The sequence below is a fragment of the Neophocaena asiaeorientalis genome, unplaced genomic scaffold, assembly GCF_003031525.2.
Source record: "Neophocaena asiaeorientalis asiaeorientalis breed wild unplaced genomic scaffold, Neophocaena_asiaeorientalis_V1.1 scaffold85, whole genome shotgun sequence".
NCBI classification, from domain to species: Eukaryota; Metazoa; Chordata; class Mammalia; order Artiodactyla; family Phocoenidae; genus Neophocaena; species Neophocaena asiaeorientalis.
The window spans coordinates 4,434,077-4,458,072 of NW_020174301.1; the positions used below are offsets into that span (position 1 = coordinate 4,434,077).

The 23,996-nt window shown below is 36.9% G+C and overlaps 2 protein-coding genes across 5 annotated transcripts in view; one reads left to right on the plus strand and one right to left on the minus strand.

Annotated features, from left to right (window-relative positions):
• Positions 1 to 1,854: 1,854 nt before the first annotated feature.
• On the minus strand, positions 1,855 to 22,455 carry DCLRE1A (DNA cross-link repair 1A). Of its 3 annotated transcripts, XM_024756096.1 has the most exons (11): positions 22,365 to 22,455; positions 20,720 to 21,843; positions 18,685 to 18,807; positions 17,113 to 18,255; positions 15,523 to 15,656; positions 14,313 to 14,431; positions 11,299 to 11,439; positions 9,590 to 9,735; positions 8,655 to 8,809; positions 3,445 to 3,586; positions 1,855 to 2,431 (listed from the first exon to the last, which is right to left on the minus strand). In XM_024756096.1, exons 2-11 carry the CDS (start codon positions 21,183 to 21,185, stop codon positions 2,271 to 2,273), a joined length of 2,730 nt encoding a protein of 909 aa, XP_024611864.1. In that variant the 5' UTR covers positions 21,186 to 21,843; positions 22,365 to 22,455; the 3' UTR covers positions 1,855 to 2,270. The 3 variants fall into 3 exon arrangements, with proteins under 3 accessions (XP_024611864.1, XP_024611862.1, XP_024611863.1); XM_024756094.1 differs by having other exon boundaries at positions 17,113 to 18,807; XM_024756095.1 differs by lacking the exon at positions 22,365 to 22,455 and adding an exon at positions 22,178 to 22,237 and having other exon boundaries at positions 17,113 to 18,807.
• A 186-nt stretch (positions 22,456 to 22,641) lies between these two features.
• Positions 22,642 to 23,996, plus strand: part of NHLRC2 (NHL repeat containing 2) — a 54,661-nt gene continuing 53,306 nt past the window's right edge. For both annotated transcript variants that reach the window (XM_024755973.1, XM_024755974.1), the window contains exon 1: positions 22,642 to 23,037. In XM_024755973.1, coding sequence (XP_024611741.1) covers positions 22,860 to 23,037 — 178 coding nt within the window. In that variant the 5' untranslated portion in view covers positions 22,642 to 22,859. The remainder of the gene's footprint in view (positions 23,038 to 23,996) is intronic.

Genomic DNA, 23,996 nt, shown 5'->3' on the forward strand with positions numbered 1-23,996 from the left:
ATTAAATCAATGTCATGAGAACTTGAAAACATCCTGTCAAGTGTCAGTGCATCTAGTAATTCAATGTTTAGATAAGAGTGTAAAGGAGCTTTCTGAAAAGTTCCGAATACATGTAATGTATAGTAAAGCATTTTCCCCTTTGTTGGCTTAATTCTATTTCTTCTTATCTACACATGGTAAGGATGTTCAAGAGCTGCCATCCATTTATTTTGGGTTGATGGTAGATTTTTTTCTTCTTTTGTTTTGCTTTAAAATTGAACTTTTTTTTTTTTTTTTTTTTTCTGTACACGGGCCTCTCACTGTTGTGGCCTCTCCCGTTGCGGAGCACAGGCTCCGGACGCGCAGGCTCAGCGGCCATGGCTCACGGGCCCAGCCGCTCCACGGCATGTGGGATCTTCCCGGACCGGGGCACGAACCCGCGTCCCCCGCATCGGCAGGCGGAGTCTCAACCACTGCGCCACCAGGGAAGCCCTAAAATTGAACATTTTTACCTACCAAAGTGTTAGGTTATTGGAACTAAGAATTTCACATACAGTTCTCAACAGAGCCTTGAAAAGTTCGGTTGTTGCGACTCATTTGTAAAATAAATCCCATATTTGGGATGGTCCCTAAATGAGGGTTTGCATATTCTGCAATAATAACAGCAAAACAAATCATTTCCAAGCTGCCATAATGGTGCTAATTGTGTAGAAAGATGTTTTTGTGTTCGAAAATAAGACGGCTGAGGCTGCTTTTAAATAACATGCCTGGATTTCCAAAGCAAAACATTCAAAATCATGAAAAATCTTTTTACCAATGAAAAATGACAATTCTAGGAAAAAACTATTACTCAAAAAAAAAAAAAGACCTTAAATGACTTGGCTATCTCCTCTATGTTAAAAATATCTGTATTTGTAGACTACATGCAATTTTTCTAGTTATAACTCTTAATTAATGATTTATAAAAAGTTTAAAACACCAAGCCCAAAGAAGTCAAAATATTTTAAATATGTAATTGAAATCAACTCAGAACATAGTTACACTGGATTTATTACTACTGGGCCCCAAATGCTTTTCCTTCCCTAAACATGATTCCCTACTAACACCACCATAACAAAGCAAAATCCAAGTTTATGAAAATAAAGTTCATGGAGAGTACTATTCTTCTGGTGACCGAAATCATCACAGAAAATAATTTTCCATTAAAACATTAAGGAATCCCTAAATTAATTTCATTAGAGGCAATAGAAGAATACACATATATACACATGCATACTTTCGTTATGCTAGCCATTTTCTTATTTAAACCCCATAAAACCATTTTTAACATGTATTGCCCCAAATTTTCATTTTGGATCAGTTAATCTCTGTTGAAGAGATCAAGACTCATAAATAAATTATATAATCTCCTTTAAAAAAAAAATTGCGGGTTTCCCTGGTGGCGCAGTGGTTAAGGGTCCGCCTGCTGATGCAGGGGACGCGGGTTCGTGCCCCGGTCCGGGAAGATCCCACATGCCGCAGAGCGGCTGGGCCCATGAGCCTTGGCCGCTGAGCCTGCGTGCCCAGAGCCTGTGCTCCGCAACTGGAGAGGCCACAACAGTGAGAGGCCCATGTACCGCAAAAACAAAAACAAACAAACAAAGAATTGCAATCTAAACTTTTACTTATCTGATGTCTTGAGTAAACAATTCAGATAAACATTATTCACGCAAACTTTTCTCCATCATTTACTGAGTAGTTGTCTAGTCTCTTTGAGTCATCCTTTTCAGAGTCAAATTTTGACTTACTGTCACTGAAATTTTATGATTGCATAAATGTCAGTTATAAATCCTAAAAACCAAACGACACTATGGCAAATTTAAGATCAATTTTTTATTTAAGTATACATATCATAGAAAAGCTTTATCTCATAAAAATATGCCCCATATTAAATAATTTTAAAGATACGTAATTACTTACATATAATGCTTTCAACCTAGTTTATTATCATGAATCCTTTGGTCCCCAAACCTGCCTATGTTTACGCTCCTACTGTTGGATGCGGAATACAACAGCCCCACAGGGAGGGGCAAGAAACAAGGGTACTAGGCAGACCAGTCTCAATTATCACTGATGATGCTGAGCGGCCCTGCACTGTGAACACGTTATTCAAACATAAATGAGAAAATAAGCTGTATGAGTGACCTTCATGAGGTTTTTCACATAAAGTGAAATACCATATCACTGAAGATTTAACTACTAACAAGCCGGGCCGAAGTTACTTAACTACTTCTGAGTCCTCTGAGGTAACATCAATATCCAGCTTCCAACTTCCACTCTTCAAAATATTTCTCCATTGTGCGCCTGGATCTCAAGGTGCCAACATTCACGGTAGGTATGATTTTCTGCGGCTTCAGCCATTGAACAAAACGTTTCATCTCTAGGTAGCTGCTGTGTTCACTATAAGGAATCCCTGCAACACGAAAGACAGTGCCTACTAAAAATCAAGCTAATAAAGAAAACTGCACAAGCCCAAAATAAAATAAAAGAGAAAAGGGAAGCATTCCAGAGTATTTTTGCCAAAAATTCCTTGGTGCTTTTTTTCTGATAACAAAATCTGCTAGTATCTTTTACAAATAATAAATATTAAAATGATACAAAAACTTTTGAACATTAAAAAATTCTATTACTTTGCTATGTAGACACTTAATAATATGCATTTCTATAGATTCTTATTTATAAGTAGGCTTTTCTTTTTAAACAATTCTTCCCTTTAAGCACTTTGCCCAGCTATTGATTTCAGGAAAATTCTGGAAGAAATATGAGTAAAATTTAAAGAGTAACCAGCAGAAGACTCTTGATTTCCACAGCAAGTAAGCAGATTCCATCCCCAAGCTTTGTACACATAAAAAGAAAAAAAAAAAAATTAAGTACTAAAAATCTCTTCACCTTCTTTACTGAAGATCAAATACCTCAGAGAAAGAGGGAGAAAGGGTCCTGTTTTGAGTAAACTAGGATCCAAAAATGTTTCCATCAGCCATTATTGTAATAAGCCAGTCTCTGAGGACAGTGGTAAACATCCTCCAAAGATGAAAAAATTAAAGTCAAGTCTGTATCTCTTGCTGTCATCACATCTAATCCACTGTCTTCCTGTTCTCGGTGTCGCAGCGTCATTTAAACTTCCAGGACACGATGGCACTACCCACCCCTCCTTTCAAGTAGTTCTACAATCTCCCCTACATGTCACTGATCACACATATAGACTGATCTGTATTAGTCAATGTCTATTTACTACAATCATACTCCTTTATATGCACTTACAACATACTAAAGATACAGGTGTAGAGCATGAGGAATGATTTGAACCTGTTAAATTATTAAAGATTCTTTGGTGCCTCTTTTTCCTTGGATCTTAGTTTTACTGCTTTTAAAAAAAAATGTAAGGTAATTACAAACATTAAGAGTAAAAAAACTGAATAATTATACCATATATTGAAATGTTTCCTTTGGTCTGGGGAATAATACCCGCCATACTAGTTAACTTGTTAGAATGCGTCCATCCTGTAGGTCGAAAAGCCAAAATCTGATCATATTTCCCACCACACTTCTTCAAATGATTCTGTAAACCCTGTTAAATAAAAACAGGATATTTATTTAATGGTCAGTGAAGATGGTTTATATGGAATAAAACAGAATGATTAAAACGTTACATTGGCACAGTCACCGAGTTTTCACTTGGTGAACATTAACTTGGAAAACCTAGTGCTGTGCTCCCCCAAAAAATAAAATCACCGAAAAAAAAATCTTTTCCCCTTTACTTACCTAAGTTAAACAAGTTTAAGTACAGTCTGAGAAAAATAAGATGAGGCAACTTTAAAGATAAGTAATCATGTGTTTTAAAATTACAATTCAGATAGCTACCCAAAACAAACAAAACAAACACCTCTCCAAACCCTACAATTATTAGGATATTAGAGATACTAGCATCTAATACTATCCTTATGAGAGATACTGATATTAACACTGGTAAACATCAATCCAAACATATCCTCATACATATACACCAGTAGAGGTCTGACAGATGGATAAAATATGGAAATAACTTTATAATGGCATTATACTCAACTCAGACGTACATTTTAAGATGCATAGTATCTAGTGTTCCCTTTTCAAGTGTTTACTCCTTTTCACCCTTTATGCATGAACTAGAATAATTTCAAATCTTTTCACAGTGCTATGATCAGAAGTAATATGCTAATAAGTCTTGAGGTCAACATTAGTGAGGTCATCATTAGTGAGGACATTAGGTAAGATTCTCAGAAAATCAATGACAAAGGTTCAACCTTTGCAAGATAAGAGAAATCCAGATAAATATAACAATGACAAGAGGGATACAAAAAAACTCTAATACTTTTCGGGCTAAAGATTCAACCCAGAGTGTCAAAGGCTTAGTGTAAATTTATAATAAAATTTTAATTTTATTTAAAATAATAAAAAACCTAAAGTGTATATAGTATCATCTTGGATTTCTAGAAGTCTTCTTTAACCATACATACTCTACTGAATTTTTAAAAGATGCTGGTAGGAAGTTCTGAAGAAATGATAAAGACAAATTCACTCATCCATCTATTCATTCGTTCAATAAATATCTGTTCCAGTATTAACACCAGGTGCTGATGTCAGAGTGGTGAGACACAGCCTTCACCTTTTGGAAGTTTACAGCCTAAGGGGAAGGCATCAATAAACACCACCTTCTGAGTCTTTTTTTTTTTTTTTTTTTAATGGAAACCATCTGCCCTTTCCTAACTTTTTAAGACTCTCATCATCTATTATACCATCAGCACCTAGGAACTTACAGATTGATCTCTTCAGAAAGGACTCATTTTTTAGTATAAATTTCTAGAAATGGAAATAGTTGAGGATTTACCCTCTTTTCCATTATTATCCAAGTGGATGAAGAGTGCCAATTTCTCTGAATCTCAGCACAGGAATATTACCTTTTTTAAAAGTACACCAATTTGGTAGAAGACAAACACATCATTTTTTTTTTAATTTTTCTTTTTGATTACTATTTAAAGGTTGAACAGTTTACTGTGTCTATCAGACATTAAGATTTCACTTGACAAATTAATAATAACGCTTTGATTTCTCTTTTGCATCAAATAATGATCTTTTATTAATTTGTATACCTACCATTAAACAGTCATATTTCTTACCAACTACTACCTCCCAAAAAAAAGTTTAAGTTATATAGCTATATAACTAAGTTTTCATTACCATATCCCTGGCCCTGCAAATTTTCAGATTTTTGTCTTACTTAGTCTAAGATCTATTGTAATACTATTTGCTTAGTTACTAATCCCTCTCTCTTCCTGTCCTCACAAAGAAAAGGAAATAATAGGAAACAGGTTTAGGAGCAATTAAACACATAATATCATAAACTGAGAGTCCAGCTATCAATGCAGGTCATCAAACTTATCCATTCTTATTTGCCTCTGTTAAAACATTCGGGAGAACCCACTCAGAAGTAATTTCATGCTTTTCATGAGACAAATTAGAGTTACCATGAAAACATCATTAATCCGTGCCACAAACAAAAACATAGGATATTATCATATAAGCCAAACACACAGAGAAGACTGCTGACAGCCACTGGTCTTTCATTAACCACAACTGCAGAACTACTATCATGAGGAATTTTATTATCATTTAGTCAACATAACGTCCCTGATCTATGACTTGTCTCTCTGTTTACTGGTAACCAGTTTGTGATTAAAATGCATTCAGTAGATGCCCCTAAAGTTATTTTTTCAGTATGCAAATAATCATCTATAACATTACTGTCATAATGTTTTACCACATCCCATGAATCAGGTTTAAATCAGAGGTGATAGTAAACTATATACTTACGTATATGAACTTGGGATGTTGAACTAGGTAGCACGAATGGTTTCATTTATAGGGTTTCTAAGTCTTTCAAGCCTGCCTTAGAAACCCTGACAATTGTATCAGGTTTACATTTTCACAAAAAAGTCATTAGCTCTGATACAATAAAACTATTTTTGGCTGGTAAGAAAAACTGGCTTTAAGTACTAACTAAAATATAGTCTTACGGTAACTGGCAGCTTCTGCTCCGTCTGTATTCTGAAGATATGAAATTGTAAAAAATGTCATCAATATCTGGCCACTTGCATGGAGGAAGGGGAAGGGCTACTAAACAATACCAACAACTTATGACAAATAATGGACATAATACAGGCAATGATTTCAGATATTCCTTTTTTTGTTTTTTGTCTTCAAAGCAGGTAACTGCCAGGTTTTTGGGTGTTTCTTAAGCATACAGTTCAGTGGTTGTTGGTATAGCCACCAAGTTGTATGACCATCACCACTATCTAATTCTAGAACATTTCACCACCCCTCCATAACACCGTACCCATTAGCAGTCACTCCCCATTCCCTCTCCCTGAAGCCCTGGAAACCACTAACCTACTGACTTCTTCAGATTTACCTATTCTGGATGTTTCACATAAATGGAATCACACAATATGTGGCCTTTTGTGTCTGGCTTCTTTCACTTGGCATGTTCTCAATGCTCATTCATATAGTAGCATGTAGCAGTAATTCGTTCCTTTTTACAGCTGAAGAATATTTATATTTTATGTATATATAACATTTTGTTTATCCATCCATCATTTGATGGACATCTGAGTTGTTTCCAGGTTTTTTGCTATTATGTATAATGCTGCTGTGAACATTTGTGTAGAAGTGGACACATGTTTTCAATTCTCCTAGGCATATACCTAGGACTGGAATCGCTGGTCATATAGTCACTCCATGTTAACAAACTGCTTTCTAAAGCAGCTGCACCACTTAAAAATCTCATTAGCAAGGCATGAGGGTTCCAGTTTCTCCATATCCTCACCAACAATTGGCACTGTCTTTCTTAGCACACTCCTTGTGAGTGTAAAGTGGTGTCTCACTGTGGTTTTGATCTGCAGTTCCCTGATGGCTAACAGTGTTGATCCTCTTTTTATGTGCTCCTTGGCCATCTGCACACCTTCTCATTCATTCCGTAGCCCTCTGCTGTCACTGGCTTTCTCCAACATCACTTCACTGAAACAGTTCCTGTGCAGGTCATTTTTTCCTTATATGACCTCTCCACAGCATATGGCACTTTTAAACACTATTCTTGAAAAGGTCTAGTCCCTTCATTTCCATAATATTCTGACTTCCCCACCCCTTTTGTCCCCCTAAATGGATAATTTGTCCAAATGAAACTAAGTTAGCAGGAAATAAGGCTGTATTGCATGAAGTAATCTTTATAAAAATTATAAAAATATGCTATACTCTCCGCAGGATATCAGTGTTCATTTTATAATTAACCAACATCCTCATTAGCCTCCATTAAACTGGATGCCTCTCAAATTTAACATATGTTTGCAAAGCTGGCTTAAACACCAGTGGACAACACTATGACCTGATTATCCTAGACATTTTTATGAATTATATACTCATGAAAATAGGCCATAAAATTTTTACCATAATCTCATGAAAAGAGTAGTTACACCCGTGAGAATTTCCTTACTCAAGGGATAGAACTAAAATCCTCATTTTCTTTACACAATGTGTTATTATTTATAAGACAGATACAGTAATCAACACCTAAGCTATTTCAAAAAGCTCCATAAAAGCTATTTCATAAACATTATAGCAAAATTAAAAACATATTTTTTGGTGTACATTATGTTCTGAATTACTTTTTGGGGGTAGGAGTTTATTAATTAATTAATTTATTTTTGCTGTGTTGGGTCTTCGTTTCTGTGTGAGAGCTTTCTCTAGTTGTGGCAAGTGGGGGTCACTCTTCATCGCGGTGCGTGGGCCTCTCACTATCACGGCCTCTCTTGTTGCAGAACACAGGCTCCAGACGCGCAGGCTCAGTAGTTGTGGCTCACGGGCCTAGTTGCTCCGCGGCATGTGGGATCCTCCCAGACCGGGGCTTGGACCCGTGTTCCCTGCATTAGCAGGCAGATTCTCAACCACTGCGCCACCAGGGAAGCCCTGAATTACTTTTAATCCATAGGTTTGATGTATTCCATTGCAAGGTGTCAAAACGTTAGTAAATGGAACGAATCTTAGAATCTGAATAAATCTGACAAATGAGCCCCCATAAATCACAGGGAGGTCATGTCATATGTATCTTAATCTATATCTCAGAACCAGCACTAGAATTTTCTCTTTCACTTCTACTGTTTCATTTAATCCTCACAAGTATATTTTCAACGTATACTAATGTTATAGTGGCTTAATATTATACAGAATAGACCTGAAGAAAAGTAAGAACTCCCTAGAATTCTCCACTCATTTCCCTACACATCCAGGAAGAATGGAGAACAATCTCAGAATGTTTGAATGACCAGAGAGCTGCACACTTTTCTATTTTTGTTTCTTCCTTTATGACAGTTCTCTAGTTCTCAAACTCCTGGTGGGCATATGAGTTACTCTGTACAGCTGCACACACACACAAACTTAAAACATTTAAAATTCCACTTAAAAGATTTTCTAGGGCAAAGTTTACTTTGACTCCACTGTAACTGAATTCCTCTACGTTAAATGCAAGTAAAATGGGATTCTAGTTTACAATCATCAGATTGCCTTTTCTAGTTCATCCTAAGAAGACATGTCTCTTGAATGCTTACCTTAAAATTAATTTGCATCATTGGGAGAAGGTGAACCAGCGAATTGCACATGTCTGTAGTGATGAGGGAATTAATTTCTGGTATATTGAAGCACTGCAGTGTATTATATTTTTCTTTGGACATGCCCACTTTTGAACCTAAAACATCAGCAATGGCTAAAGGAAAAGTTCAAAAACAGTAAAATTACAGCTCATGAAAAAAAATAAAATTACAACTCAACTTTAAAATAAGAATTTACCAAATTAAAAGAAATTCAAAACATTCACACTTTTGCCATAATATCTCAAAAAGGCTGAACAGGTTTGTCAGTTAACTATGTAGAATAAATTGTGAGAAAGCCAAGAATCTATTTTTAAAGACCTAGTATTTAAAAATTGCATAAGATATATGGAAAGAGTTAGAGGGAGGGAAAAAACAAAATTTGGAGGAGTTAAAACCTTAGCTTTATCATTTCACGTCTTAATGTTTGACATTATGGGACCACAGTTAAGAAGAAACGGAAGTACTTTGCAAAATAGTACAATACTATGTAGACAAACTACAGTTACATATCCAAAAATCATTTAGGAACAAAAACTAAAACTGGTCTCTAAAATAATTAATTGATGGTTATCATCAAAGAATGCAGTGAAAGACCTATGCACTAGTCATCTTTCAAAGTTTACTAAAATACTAATGTAGCATGGACTTTTGCTCTATAAACATTTTGTAGATATGAAGGCTACCGTAAACATACTTATCAAATGTTTCCATTAAGTTCAGGCTTTCAAAATTTAAATGAATCAAACTCTATCAAATTTTTCTTTCAACCTCAAAGGTAATATTGAACTGTTTCAGGAAATAAATATCAACTGAAAGAACAGAGCCTGAAAGGGCTTTATGCAGAAAGAATCTGATCTTTAGAATACAGTAAATTAGCTACAGCTACCACCCACCTAGGAAGACTTTCTCTTTTCCAATAGCATAAGTGCCACAGACAACAAGAGCACGTGGGTTTAGAGTTACAGTCTCAAAGGCAGTGTTGATGGCAAACTGGATAACCTCTTGCTGAGACGGAAAAGAGTATTCTGGGCTGCAATATCTGTAATATGGAAATATGGTACTTATTAAAAGAACAACAAGAAAGTCATAGCATTAAGTTGGATGCTATTTTAGAAAACAAGCTTTAGCAAAATTACATACAACAGCAGTATAGTACATTAACGCCACCGCAGTTATCTCACCAGTGCCTGTGGTTAAAATATTTGTTACCAGCTATTGATTATTTATGATGGAACTATACATTTCAATATACCTTTTTAATTATATTTCTTTTATAACCCTCAAATAAAGAAACTGCATTTTTTTTCCTTCAAGAATATTTCTAGGTAGCTATTTTAGCTATGAATTATAAGCCTTAATATCTTTTTTTTAACCCTAATCCCTATCAAAGGAAATATGATTTATAGAGATTATCTTTTTGGACTAGAGAATTCTGATTTAGTTTTAAAAATTACATATATATATATATATATATATATATAAGGGAAGCCCAAAAAATATATATATATTTTAACATAATGAAACTGAACATGAATTTGGTGAAGTAGCATTAAATCAAACAGTTAATATTCATCTGGTTGTTACTTTCTTTTAGGAGATATAGAAATATATATAGTATTATGGGACTACAGCAGATCCAGTTGGGTCTACTTCAATACAATGAAAAATTGTATTGAAAAATTAACACTATTTTAATGAAAATAGTTAATGAAAAATTAACACTATTAGTTATAGATATTTGAGATGAAAATTAAGCACTTTTTCACGAAAAATCTCATAAAGTATACACATTAAAGAAATATTTTTCCAATTTTCAAAATTGTTTTTGCTGTTCAGCCATAATTCTTATTATTAAGAAAAGACTGAGTCCTTTCTCCTATAAATACTCACAAAGAAATCCAGAATTGTATGTAGAATTAAGTAACAAAGTTTAAAAAAAATTATTTTCTTAGTTCACCTAGTATTTAGGTGAATGGAAGAATTAACTATAGTATTAGAAAACTGGTTGTGGAAAGACCATCTCTTACTAAGATATGCCATCCAAACTCACTTCTTCTTAAAACAGGTTGAAATGGTTAACATAATTTCTGACCAATTGATGAGGTATTTTAATATATAAAAGAAGATAATAGCTTATACCATTATGTAGCACTTAGGAATTCAAGGTTGCCACTTATAGATTACCTTTTGGAGAAAGGAACAAAGTAAGTTTGAATATTCAGACAGAATCTCATTCTCTGTTTTTTTCTTCACAATCATGCTTAATAGTTACACAGACACTTTGAAAGGATAACTTTAAAGGGCGTTTTCCTAAAGTTTGCTCCCGAATTTTTCATCCTTGTTTCAGTAACAAGGTTTTTACATAAACCATATTTTCAAAAGGATATTACAAAAAAAACTGAGCTGGAGTCAGTTAAGCCATGCAATCCAAAATTTGTTCTTAAGTATATATTTTTTCAAATAGCATCCACCTAATACTTAAAATGATAATTGACAGTAAGCCATCATTTTGATTACCTAAGCAAAAGTTCAAATTATTCATAACATGCAGGGCAAATGCTGTTGGTGGAAAAAAGAAGTACACAAACAAAGTTTCTCTTACGTTGTATCTAAGTAAAGCGTGTGGACTTTCTGGCCTGCAAGAAGAGAACGTTCCATGGTGGGATCTGCTCTGAAGTCTCCAGTGTGTAGTATGACATAACCATTAGGAAGATAAAAAAGGATCATGACAGCACCTGGACAGCTGAACACAAACATTTCAAAGGAATATTCTTAACACAGGCAAAGCATCTAAAGAAAGAGTGTTCATTTCAATATCAACAAGTTAATATACTTTATTAGCTGACCACAATGACATAGCATCGCACTACAAAGGTATGTAGCATTTTCACTTAAAGAAGTTTATGTCACACACACAAAAAAAATGGTGTGCAGGAAAGGGTTAATTCAGCAGGCCAGTGTTGTGCAAACTCCACAGGTCCCCAAGAAAGGCCTGTCCTTAGGAATAGTCATTGGCTGGCCCTTGGGAGATAAGTTTAGAGTCCTTGAAATATTCTGCCTGCTAAGAGTGTTTTGTATGCCTGACACATTGGGCCATGTGTTACTAGTTTGATAAGATATTTTATGTTAACAGTGTGATCTATGGTGAATATCTGTCTTTGCTCTAGGGGACTGGCGTCTAAGTACCCCAGGTCAATCAGCATGGGTGTTGCATGTGTACATGACTGACCCTCAATAAAACCCCTGGATACCAAGGTTCAACTGAGCTTCCCTGGTTGGCCACACCTCTTATGTGTTGTTACACACTGTTGCTGGGAGAATTAAGCACATCTGTGCCACTCCACTAGAAGAGGACACCTTGAAAATTGCACCTGGTTTCTCCTGGATTTGCCTCCATTTTCCCTTTGCTGATTTTAATCTGTATCCATTCACTGTGATAAGCTGTAACCACAAATAAAACAGCTTTTCTGTGTCCTGTGAGTCCATCTGGTGAACCATTGAGCCTCAAGGTGGTCTCGGGGACCCCTGACACAATAGGGTTTGGAAATTACTGCCGAAACACAGAGAATTTTCATTTTAAATTCTAGGAAAACACAGGAAATAATTACAATTGTAATTAAAAACTTCCCCTTATCTCCCTGACTCCCAAATTCAGGCCCTGATGACTTCACTAGAGATTTTCCACTAAACTCTTAGGGAAGAAATAATAATAATTACTACATGACACCTTTTAGAAAATAGAGGAAGGAATATTTCATGAGACCAGTATTACTCTGATATCAAAATAAGACAAAAGTGTAGTTAAAAAAAAAACCCTATAGACCAATATACTTTTTAAAACAGACACAAAATTCCTTAACAAAATATTAGCATATCAAATCCAGCTATATATTTTGAAAAAGGGTAATACATGAAGACCAAGTGGGGTTTATCTCAGTAATGCAAGGCTGGTTTAAGTCCATCTTTGTCATTTACCCCATTAACATTATAGAGGACAAAAGTTGTATTATCACCTCAACAGATGCCAAAGAAACATTTGACAAAGTTCAACACCCATTCACGGTTACAAACTCCCAGCAGAATAGGAATAGAAGGGATTTTCCTCAACCTGATAAAAGGCATCTATGAAAACCCTACTGCAAACATCATACTTAACGGAGAAAGACTGAAAGCGTTCCCCTTAAGATCGAGAACACGGCAATATGTCTGCTTACATCACTCCTGTTCAACACTGTATTGAAGGCATAATCCCGTACAATAAATAAGAGAAAAAATATCATTCTAAATGTAAAGAAAGAAGTAAAACGAAAGCATCTTTATTTGTGGATGACATACGTAGAAAATTTTCAAGAATCTACAAAAAACCTACAACAACTAATGAGCAAGCTTAGCAAGGTCTCAGGATACAAGATCAATAAACGAAAATCAGTTGTCCAACAAGAAGTGAATGGAAAAAATAATTGTATTGTGTCCACACAATAGACAGTATTCGGTAAGTAAAAGGAACACACAACAGCATGAATGAATCTCAAAAACATGAGGAGTGACAGAAGCCAGATACAAAACAGAAGATACTATATGATTTCATTTAGATGAATCGCTAGTAAAGACAAATCTAATCCATAGTCATAGAAAACACATCAATGGTTTCCTGGGTCAGAGTCGGGGTTCGGGATTGACTGGGTAGGAACACAAGGAAAACTTTTGTGGTGGGGAATATTTTCCATATTTTTATTGTGGTGGGAATTACATGGGTGTTTATTTTTGTCAAAATTCAGCAAAGATTTAAAATGGGTCCATTTTATTTATGTAAATTGTCCCTCAATAAAGTTGACCAAAAAAAAAAAAATCAGAACCTGAGTTATCATAATTGGTGATTAAATAAATAAGCAGCAGCGAAGTTAGCAGACAAAAACTTATAGGCAACCTGAAAAAATAACAAGCCTGGATTTTAGGAAACCTAGGTTTAGTCTTAATTTTAATTCTCTAGGCATCTATGATCTCTAAGGTACATAAGGCTAACATTCTATGGAAATTACACAGATGCATAGCTGACTGACAGTTACATTTTGGCAATGTGAATCCTGACAGTACTTTACATTTAAAAAAATGAGGGAAAAAGAAAACCAATTTCCAAGAAAAAAATCTTCCAAGACTTTAGTATCAAAAACCTAAAGGATTTCTTAAAGGAAAAAAAAAAAAACCTCTAGAATCTGAATGGAGTTCCAGCTGTTAATTTGTACCAGCTGTTAATTTATGTAAGTGATATTAAAGAAAATGGCAAAAGGTTATCTCTTAAAGAACAGCAGCAATATGTTAAAAGATTAAAAAAAATAAGATGGAGTCTCATGTAAAGCACAGTAATTTAAACTGCATTAAAAAATGGGTTAGAGAACACTTAGAGAACTCTCTATGTTTAATTTTTGATCCTGTAATTGGGTACATTTTTTTTAAAAAGGAGAAACACACTTAACTGTTTCTTATCTTACTTAACTAAGACATTTATGAAATATCAAGCATAATAGTTCCAATAAAAAGTTCTTAAATAACCATGCAATGTGTTTTCCTTTTGAATATTTAAAAATAGGGTATTACTAAGGTAACTTTAATACTTACTGATTGGCATCTAGCAGAACAACCTTGACACCATTCACTATACATTCAGTGTCTGTTGGCAATGGATGGATGTATTGTTCTTGCACGTGAAGTTTGCTCTTCAACAGATTGCCAGTTATCTGCAAAACAGGATGTGCTTATTGCTGATACATTAAAACATTAAATATGTCTTTTATTTCGTATCTAGTTTAGAACCCAAACATCTTAATAATCTCCTGGTTCTCCCACTTATACTCGTGTAAACCCTCCAGAATGCCAGGAAGAACTTTCTAAAATGACTGTGTCACAGCTCTGCTTAAACACGGTCACTGATTCTCCCTCACCTGTAAAAAGTCCATCATCCCCATCACGTCATACAAAACCCTTCTTGATCTGGCTCCTACCCATTTCTGTGGATTTATCTCCTGTTATTCCCTATCTTGTCTTTACTGATTCTGAATTATGTGAAGTTCCTGGAATGGGCATACTTCTTAGGTGTCTGTGCCTTTACACAAACTCTTCTCTACCTGGAAGGCTCTCTCCTCTTTCCTCTACCTTGCTCTGAAATGAGACAGACCTGCGTTCAAATTCTGGCTCTGCCATTACTAGCTCTGTGACTTGGGGCATGCCACTTAACCTCTCCAAGCCTCAGTTGCTTCATTAATAAAAAGAAGATAATTCAAGAATGCTTGAGGATAAAATCAAATTCTAGCCAAAGCCCTTAGTAGTACACATTAAAATGCTCACCTTTTAATAATTATTTCAAGGTATCTCTTTCACCGTGAAACTTTTTCTAACTTTAGCCTAGGACACAGTAAAGCCCCGCTTCTCCCTACTTTTAGGCATTCTGTTCACTTTTCTATTACAATACAGATCCCATTGCGGTACTGTTTGTGAATGTGTAGCCTGAAAGCTCCCTGAAGTTAGGTATTTTGCCTTGACTGTCTTTTTAGGCATTCAGTAAATATTTACTGAATGAAACTTACATGTTTCAGTACATCATGAGGTATCAATATTTATTGTTTCCACATAACAAAGCATAATTTAAAAAATCTATTGTAACTATTGACAATAACTCATTTACTTTTAGAATCTCAATGTGGAGTCTGTTTTTTCATATATTTTCTAGAAGAATGATAGATCTTACAATCTTAATTGCCTTTTTTTTAACCAGACTGGTTAGAAATTTGCTGCATTCTACAAATTCAGGATTTAGAATACTAAAACTTACCTCACTACAATAAACAGGAAACGTGAAGTTTTTAGACAATCCAGCATAATGATCAGAATGAAAATGTGTGAGAAAATAGGCCGTGCAACCTTCAACCAATCCATACCGAAAGGCATCGACTGTAAAGCCAGTTCCTACAATGAAAACACCAACACAGCTGCTTGAGCGATAGCTAACTAAGTAAAAGCAACCCAATTTGCTTATATAGCAAACCCTCTGACACCTTTACATCTCATTTCCAACTTAACTTTACATTTTAATTTAAAAATCTACACCACATAAATTCAGCAAAAGGTGATACTAGAGACGAAAATGAGTCTTATAAGTTTCCATTAAATATCCCAGTATAGGCTTTTTAATGAATAACTGTACAAAAAAAATTAAAAATACTAAGCTACAAATGAGTTACCTTTTTGTTTTGCTGAATGTTTTCACAATACTTACTGGGCACCTAAAATCCTTTACTTCTGCAAAACAGCAAAAGGAGAATGCTAACTTTCTTTTAAAACATGAATTCTCAATGGGGGTGATATTGGTATGCTCCTAAGGGGCAAAAATGGTTGATGACCCAAATAATCTAATGGCCCTCCAAAGGGCCACAGTACAATAACACAGAAACAGGGTATCTGTAATATTTGAATTTCATTGTGGGAGGTGGGGAGGAGGAAGGGAAACAAACAAACAAACAAAAAGCCTAAACAGGCTCCCTAGAGGAGCAATAATGAAAAAAAATAAATAAAAAAGATTGAGCTGTTCTGAAATTTGTTCATGAGAAAAAACAAGTGCACTGGCTGTGATATGCAGGTAAATAAACATACCTCCACAATTCTACGGAGGCCTATCCACACATGGCCCACTAATTCTGGGCTCACTTAAAATACAGAAGATTAATCAAAATAATTATTAAAAACAGAACTGGTATTATGATGTACATAAATGCTTTTCTTTACATAAATATTTTGAACAAATTATACTGAATAGATTTAGAATATCAAAAAAGCATATTAAAAATTTTTTCTGAAACCAAGTATATTTGGGCAGTTTTATATTCTTTTCAGAAGAAGGGTACCTGTTTTCTTCAATAATAAAATTCATTTTACAACACATTTTTCTACTAACTCATCTATGACGACATGAGAAATTATAAGAACATGAAAAGACTGAGAAACTAAGTTATGATATGGTTTAAAAATGTTTAGCATTTATTATGACCTGTATAACCTGTGACATTTTCCTTCTTCGAAGCTATTTAGTACTTGCACTTTTCTTAAGTGCTTAGAGACTGTTATTATGGTTACTTACAGAGAGCCTTTCCTCCTTCTGTATTAAGCTGATCTATATGAATCTTTGTCAGATCTGTAATATCTATCTAAATAGTATAGTACCTTATATATATAATATGTTTAATAAAAGTTTGCTGAATTGGAGTAAAAAAGATTAAATAGGAAAAAAGTCTGTTACAGGTCAATGAGGTATAAAAAGTAAACACACAAAAAAATTGTTTCACACACACATAACATGGGCAATGAACATGTAATACAAAAAAGTTGCATCTTCGTAGATATAGTAAGCCTTGATATGTCAACTTACCAGGTATTTTCTTATAGAATGGACATGTCCTTTTCCTTAATTCTCCTGCATTCGATGACTCTGGGATTTTCGTGTTCCCTCTCTGCAGCCTGCCATGAGCTGATTTTACGAAGACTCTGTCTTTACTTAACTTGACTGTTCCAGGTTCTGTCTTGTTACAGTGACCTGAACTCTTCTGATGTACTCCTTCCTGCAATGAATCTGACTTTTTAAGTCTCTTTCTTTGATGCTGTGACCTCTTACGAGAAAGTTCCACAGAGGGCTGACTCTCACTTAAATTATTTGCTTCTAATTCTAAATCACTTAAAGATTTTTCTGTTTTCCTCTTGCGCTGCCGGGACCTCTTTCCATTAGGACTTACAACTGTATTTAAGTTCATCCCTTCTAATGCACTTTCCACCAGCAATTTCTCTTCTTTTCTTTTGGGTGGTAGTCCAAAATACACACCTATATCCATTTGCTTCATTACCTTAGTAGAACGTCGTGATGCATTACACTTAGGGCCAGGTAGCAATATTTTCAAAGACTTAGCAGCAGTAGGTGTACTAGAAAATATCGCTGTATTTAAAGCTGTAACTTTACTGTCCAGCATACCATCTAACGCCTTTCTGCAGAAACATGCTGAGTTCGTATTGTGCTTAGCATTGAAATTCTTACTTGATAATTCTCTAGTTTTACTTTGGGTTGGTTGGAAAGAATGACACCCTCCTCCCTGGCTTTCAAAAGGTTTTGACATTTTACTCTTAAGTAAGGGAAGAGAAATTTGACTGTAAACAGCTGATTCTTCAATTACCTGTTTCTCTTTATTTGATTGAGATGAGTGAAATTCTGGCTCATCAGGTTTTGCTTTAGTGGCTTGGTAACTAGGAGAAGTAAACCGCTCTGCTAATGCAGGTGGAAACAATATAAAATCATCAGTATATGCTGGATCATCACGTAAAATAATACTCTTATTTTGGAAAGTAAGTTGAGACGAATCATTTAGAGTGTTGCATTTATACGATTCTTCATCGTATTTATCCTGAGTTAAGAAGCTATCCACTTCGGGGCAGCTCTCCTCCTGGTCCTTCAGTAAAGGGTCATGGAGTTTTTTAGACAAAGTGGAGCTATTTTCATCTTCTAAGCTGCCATCTTTAGAGCTTTCTGTAAAAAATAGTTCCTGTTGTGAATCATCCAGCTTTTCATCTGTATCATAAGTTTCTTCATCACTTTGAAGTGGAGAATAGGAGATTTCACAGTTGCTAAAGTCATTTTCTGGCAATGTCAAATTTATGTGTTCTGGGCTGTTTTGACTGTCTAATTCTTCAGCAAGAGGCAAACCAAATCCTACCAGTTTGTCATTATTAACAAGCTCTGTAAATTGTGGGACTTGTTGGGAAGTTTGGATATTTGTCGAAGAGGAAACCTTTTTATCAGTTTCAGTTGGAGACTGAGATTTTCTTAGACATTGTGTCACTAACAAGGGATCAGTTGAAACATTTTTTTTTAAGTTATTTGTTTGTTTCTGATATGAAGACCATCTTTCCTTAAGGCTACAAAGAAAGCCTGAATTAGTCTCACCGAAACTCCCACCTGACTCATGGGATGGATCGCTGAAAGGACTATTACTAGCCCTGCTTTGAGCTAGCAGGTGATGAGTGTATCTCTTGTAATGAGAAGGAATTGTTGAGGAACACTGAAGAGCATCAGGACACTCTGAAAATTTTAATAAAGAAAAAATTATTACCAGATCAAAGCACAGACTAAGCTTTGACAGTATTAGCACTATAAATTAACATGTAAGTGGAAAGTCATGAGTCCAACTTTGAGGCCTTAGGACAATAGCTATCATTATATAAACAAAAAATCACACAATAACAGTAATCCAGTATGGTTTTGCAAGGTGCTAGTTATTATTTTTAAATCAATATATTCTTTTAAATTTCTTTTCAAATACTCTTCCCCCCCCCGCCCCAGCAAAATCTAAGACTAACACCTTTTTCTCCCCACTAAAACTTTCACAAATACGAGCTCCTCCAAAATGCATGTCATGCTTGCACTAGGTATTTCTGAAGCAGGTGCTACAAATTGATCCCATCAGTTTCACTCCGTCACTATTGCTCAAGCAATAAAGAGTAGAGAAGGCTGGTATGTCTCTCACAGACTAAAAGTTCTACCTCAATTTTTGTCTTATCAGGTAACACATACGTATGACAGTTGCAGTACCAAATTAGTTTCCGTTATTTAATATTCACACTGTATATAAAACAGTAATAGCAATCTTAATTACAGCTGTTCATACCCTAAACATTTTAGGTTCTGTTCTAAGATTTGAAATTCAGTTTGATAAACTGGTTAATAATAAGGCTTTAATAATCTGGAAACTATTCCCTGTCATACCTTTATGACTGAGAAACAGTCTGTAAAGCGTCTTGGCATACCCCACCCCTTGTATGTTCATTTTCAGGCCCATCAAAAAATGATCCACCCCCACAAAAAGAAGATGTCACATTAAACTGGAGACTTCATTGCTTAAAAATTAAGTTAAAACCACCTCATAAAAGTATATGTTATAGAATAAAATTCAATTCAAGAAGAATCCACCTGAGATTATCCGTTCAAAGGAGTTTAATCAGTGAAAAAACCAAGAGAAAAACTCTTTGAGGTGGCTTCACCTATAAGATATTTCACCCTGACTGCTCACCATGGGATTCCAGCTGCCATTTCTGACTTTCAAGCCACTGAAAAACAAATTACTAGCATTTGATGAGGCTTTCTCGGTTGTATAAGGCTAGTGCCAATTTTTTTTAAGTTATTTTGCATCTTCATGCAGTACTTTAAAATGAGAACTAGAAGTTAATAATAAAACGTATTCTGAATCATAGTTAACACGAAAGCCATACTGAATATTATTTTGATTCCTTGAGATTTAAAAATTTATGTATGGTATATATAACTTTTAAATAATCAAATCATCAATAACCATCCATTCTCCATATACTACAAGTAGGATTTTCTACATATTAAACATGATATTTATTATATAGTTTAAATGATAACAGAAACAGTATTACTTCAGTTCTCATTTGGCACAATTTTATTTATTAGAATCTTAATAACCAAACACTCCTTCCTAGTTCTTCTTTCTGTCCATTAGCACGATGACCCCAACACAGCCGTATTTAGAAGGCTGGACTACATTCATGATTCTCTAAAAGTCTGTTTCATAAAAGATAACAAAATGGGCAAGTTGTTTAGCTTTTAAGAACCCTCATCTATCAGATGTCAATACCACCTACCTTATGCAGGTGAAAATATCTACCATAATATGTGCTCAATTAACATTTATGAAAAATCACAGATTTTTAGGGACTCTTATGAAATAGTAAAATGCATTTATATTGTTTTCAAGTTTGCAACTTGAATTGACTGTTATCTTTTTACCCTTCACAAGAAGCGTAACAATGCATTACCTTGTTTCCTTCTGCGGTTAAGTCATTTATACTTTGAGTATCTCATCTCATTTTTGGTTTACTGCTTACCTGGCTTGTTTCACTGGACTGATATGTCTGGCCTAACGCAGGTCTTTTTGACTATTTAGAGTCCACTATCTTTTTTGGAATCTTACCTGTTTCGGAGACTGGTATGGAATCCAAACACTCAAAAACATGCCATCGAGGTGTCTGACCTAGCAAGGAGGAAAAAGGCATCTGGCAGTTTGGACAGTACCCATCATAAACCGGTCGTATCTTTGGAGACACGTGTTTGTTTTTGTGAGTCCTACAGTGCTTTCCTGGAGTGGCCTCCCTGTCTTGACACTGCTGAATACCGTCTCCACAACTAGAGTTCTGACTGGAAGCGACAGAAGTCTGACTGTCTGTTTCTCCAAGGCACGTTTCGGGGGCCTTAACCTTCTTTTTACCTTCTACAGTTCTTTTTTTATTTCTGTTTCGTTTTGACTGGTATTGTCCATCTGTTGCTTTCTCAACAGATTTTGGAATATTCTCAGAGCAATTATTTGGATGTACTGGTTTGGGTTTTCTTTTGGATTTGTATTCCCAGATGTCTTGTTCCAGAAAAGCATCCTCTAACATGGCAAAATGATTTTGATCATTAAAGAAGCACTAATCTTAAGTAAATTGAGGGTCTATGTCTTGTTTCAAAATTTTTTAATGGAATTATTTTGCTCAGGAAAAAGAAGTAACAAAAAACCCACCAACTTGATGAGAATCTAAAGCTCTGATAATGATTATATTGGCAAACTACAAACCTTATACATGAGAACACCTGCTGTTTCATTTATAGCACAATAAAATTAACATCTGAGTTTTCCATTGTGTGTATTTCGTTCAGGTATCTTGGCTTTTTCCAGGACTTGATTCATAAAAAGTAGTATCAGTAATACTTTGAACACTAAACCCCAATGGGAAGTATAGGTTTAACAGTTCAATCTTAGAAGGAGCTTCGTAAAATTGTTATAAAGCTCCTGTCAGCTCTCTTTCAACTGGACAATTGTCCAAATAATTCACAAACCCAACCACAGTCCCTGGGCAACTGGCTCAGCAGGTGTTGCAAACACTTAATGGCTACTTCAGTTTGCTAGTAACACTAGTCACACCATAATCAAATGTGTGTGATTGGCAAAAAAAAAAAAAAAACAAAAACGCGCCCTTATCCGTGACTGGTGGATATTCGACAACTTCAGTTTCCTGGGTCAATCCAGTATCTTCCTCCAGCGGTAATGAACAAACACTGCACAATGAACAAACAAAATTCAAGTATGTGAAGTTGTGCTTGCACTGAGGCCACCCACACTCCTATCTCCAGACCCCAGAGGTGGTCTGCCTGAAGGTGATCAGCTCTCTCTCCCGCAGCCTCAAAACCAAGCTTCACCTGCCTGATGCCTCCCACCGGCTCGACCGCCTCTTTGGGCATTAAAGGCTGCAAGGCCAGCAGAGTAGGCCCTCATCCCCTCCAGGGAAGGGAGCGAGGGAGCTGCCAGCCCAGCTCGCTCCACAAAAGCCACCAGTGCTCTCCACTTCTGAAGACAGAGGCCGGGCCCTCAGGGATCCCCGCGGTCGCCCACCTGCCACCCTCGCGCCTCGGGAGTAGCTCCAGCTGCGTCCGCTCCCATCGTGCCCCCTCCCCCTGCTTGGCTGACAATCTATTCGCACCCGCACTTTCAGCACTGCAGGGTAACAAAATGCTGCGTTTGCATATAAGCCAAGGCCATGGGCTAGTCGCTCACAACTTTAAAAAGCCTACTCCTTTACCTTTAGTGCCGTGGCGGAACAGCTTCGCGCTCCCAATGCTGTGTCGAATCGGCTGATCCTGGTCTAAACGTGAGACTTTAAAAAGAAAAAGAGTTAGGGCCCTTTTAAATCCTACGGATTTATTTTGTTTTGTTTTAGTTCTAAAACCTGCTAATTTCCAAAGTGAAGGGTGGGGAATTGTTCTCTTGGAGCTTCTAGAACGCTGGCCCAGAAGCCTTTTCCATGTTGAATCTGGCGCTCTGAATGTCCAGGCTCAGCTGCGGCGAGAAGATTTAGAAGGGGCGGGGTAGGTTGGGACGGTAGTTTAATTACGTGCCTGGGAATTGCGTCAATTTGTACTTTAGCATTTGAAAAAAGTGCTGTGAACGTGGAGTGGCGCTGGTGGAGAGTGAAGCGAATGTGCGGTTTTGAAACCAGAGGACCGTAAGTTCCTCTCCCTCCAAACGAGACCGTCCCGCGGGCTCTGCGGCCGCCCCTGGACCGTCCGGAGAGAACATGGCGGCGCCCGGAGCCCGGAGCTGCAGCCTCTCGGGCCTGCTCCCGGCTCAGACCTCGCTGGAGTACGCTCTGCTCGACGCCGTCACCCAGGAGGAGAAGGACAGCTTGGTCTACCAGTATCTGCAGAAGGTGGACGGCTGGGAGCAGGACTTGTCAGTGCCCGAGTTTCCGGAAGGTGAGGGGCTGGCTTCGGGGTGGGGACCCCTCCCGGAACCTCCCCTTCCTCGGGGACGGCGCCCTCCCCTGAAGCGGTGGGCGAGGCGTGGTTCTGCGGCCGCGCCGGGCAGAGGCGCTTCGCCCAGCCGAGCCTCTGTCCCCAGGCGGCGGCGGCGGAGGAGGAGGAGGAGGAGGACCGGGGGTTTGTGGAGGGCGGGCACATGTATCTTTGTCTCTGTTTCCTCCCTATCTGCCCGGGCCGTGTGTTAACTCAATAGACTTTCCCTGACTGTTTCGTGACCCCTGTTGGCAGTGATTCCAGTGTCCGTGCCCATTCAGTCTGGTTGCCCAGCATCGTCATCATCTTTGTGCATCATCCTAGCTTCCATTTATTAATCACTTCTTATGGGCCACACACAGCCCTAAACACAAGGGTATTATCTTATTTGATCCTCTCTGCGAACCATTTGAGGTGCTCTTCTTAGCCCTATTTTCTAGTTGGGAAACTGAGGCCCGGGGACAGGGAGGTTAAGTCGTCTGCCGAGGGCCTCACAACTGAGAACGGCTAGAGTTGGATTATACAGACACCCCTTACCCCCCCGTACTGCATCGGCCGGTTTCTTAACTGTGTCACACTCCTCCGTTCAAAGTCGTGAACCTTGTAATTTTAATAAATCTGAATCAATTATGGCCGGTTTCCAGGTTTGAATCCTGGCTCTGAATGTTTGGAGCACGACGGAACTGATAGTCCCAGCAGTGCTGTTTGTGAAGCTCATCTTGCTATGATAAATGAAACCGAACTTTACCTTCTTTGGTTGGGACTGGCATTGTTTTGACTGGTGGTGTTGGCGTGCCTCCTGGCATGACACTGAAACCACATGTATAGTTAATTGGTTCGATGTGGCAGGGTTCAGTATCTCATGGGAGGTCTATTGGAACCTTGCCTCTGACGACAGCCTCGTCTTTCGAAGCCTTTTG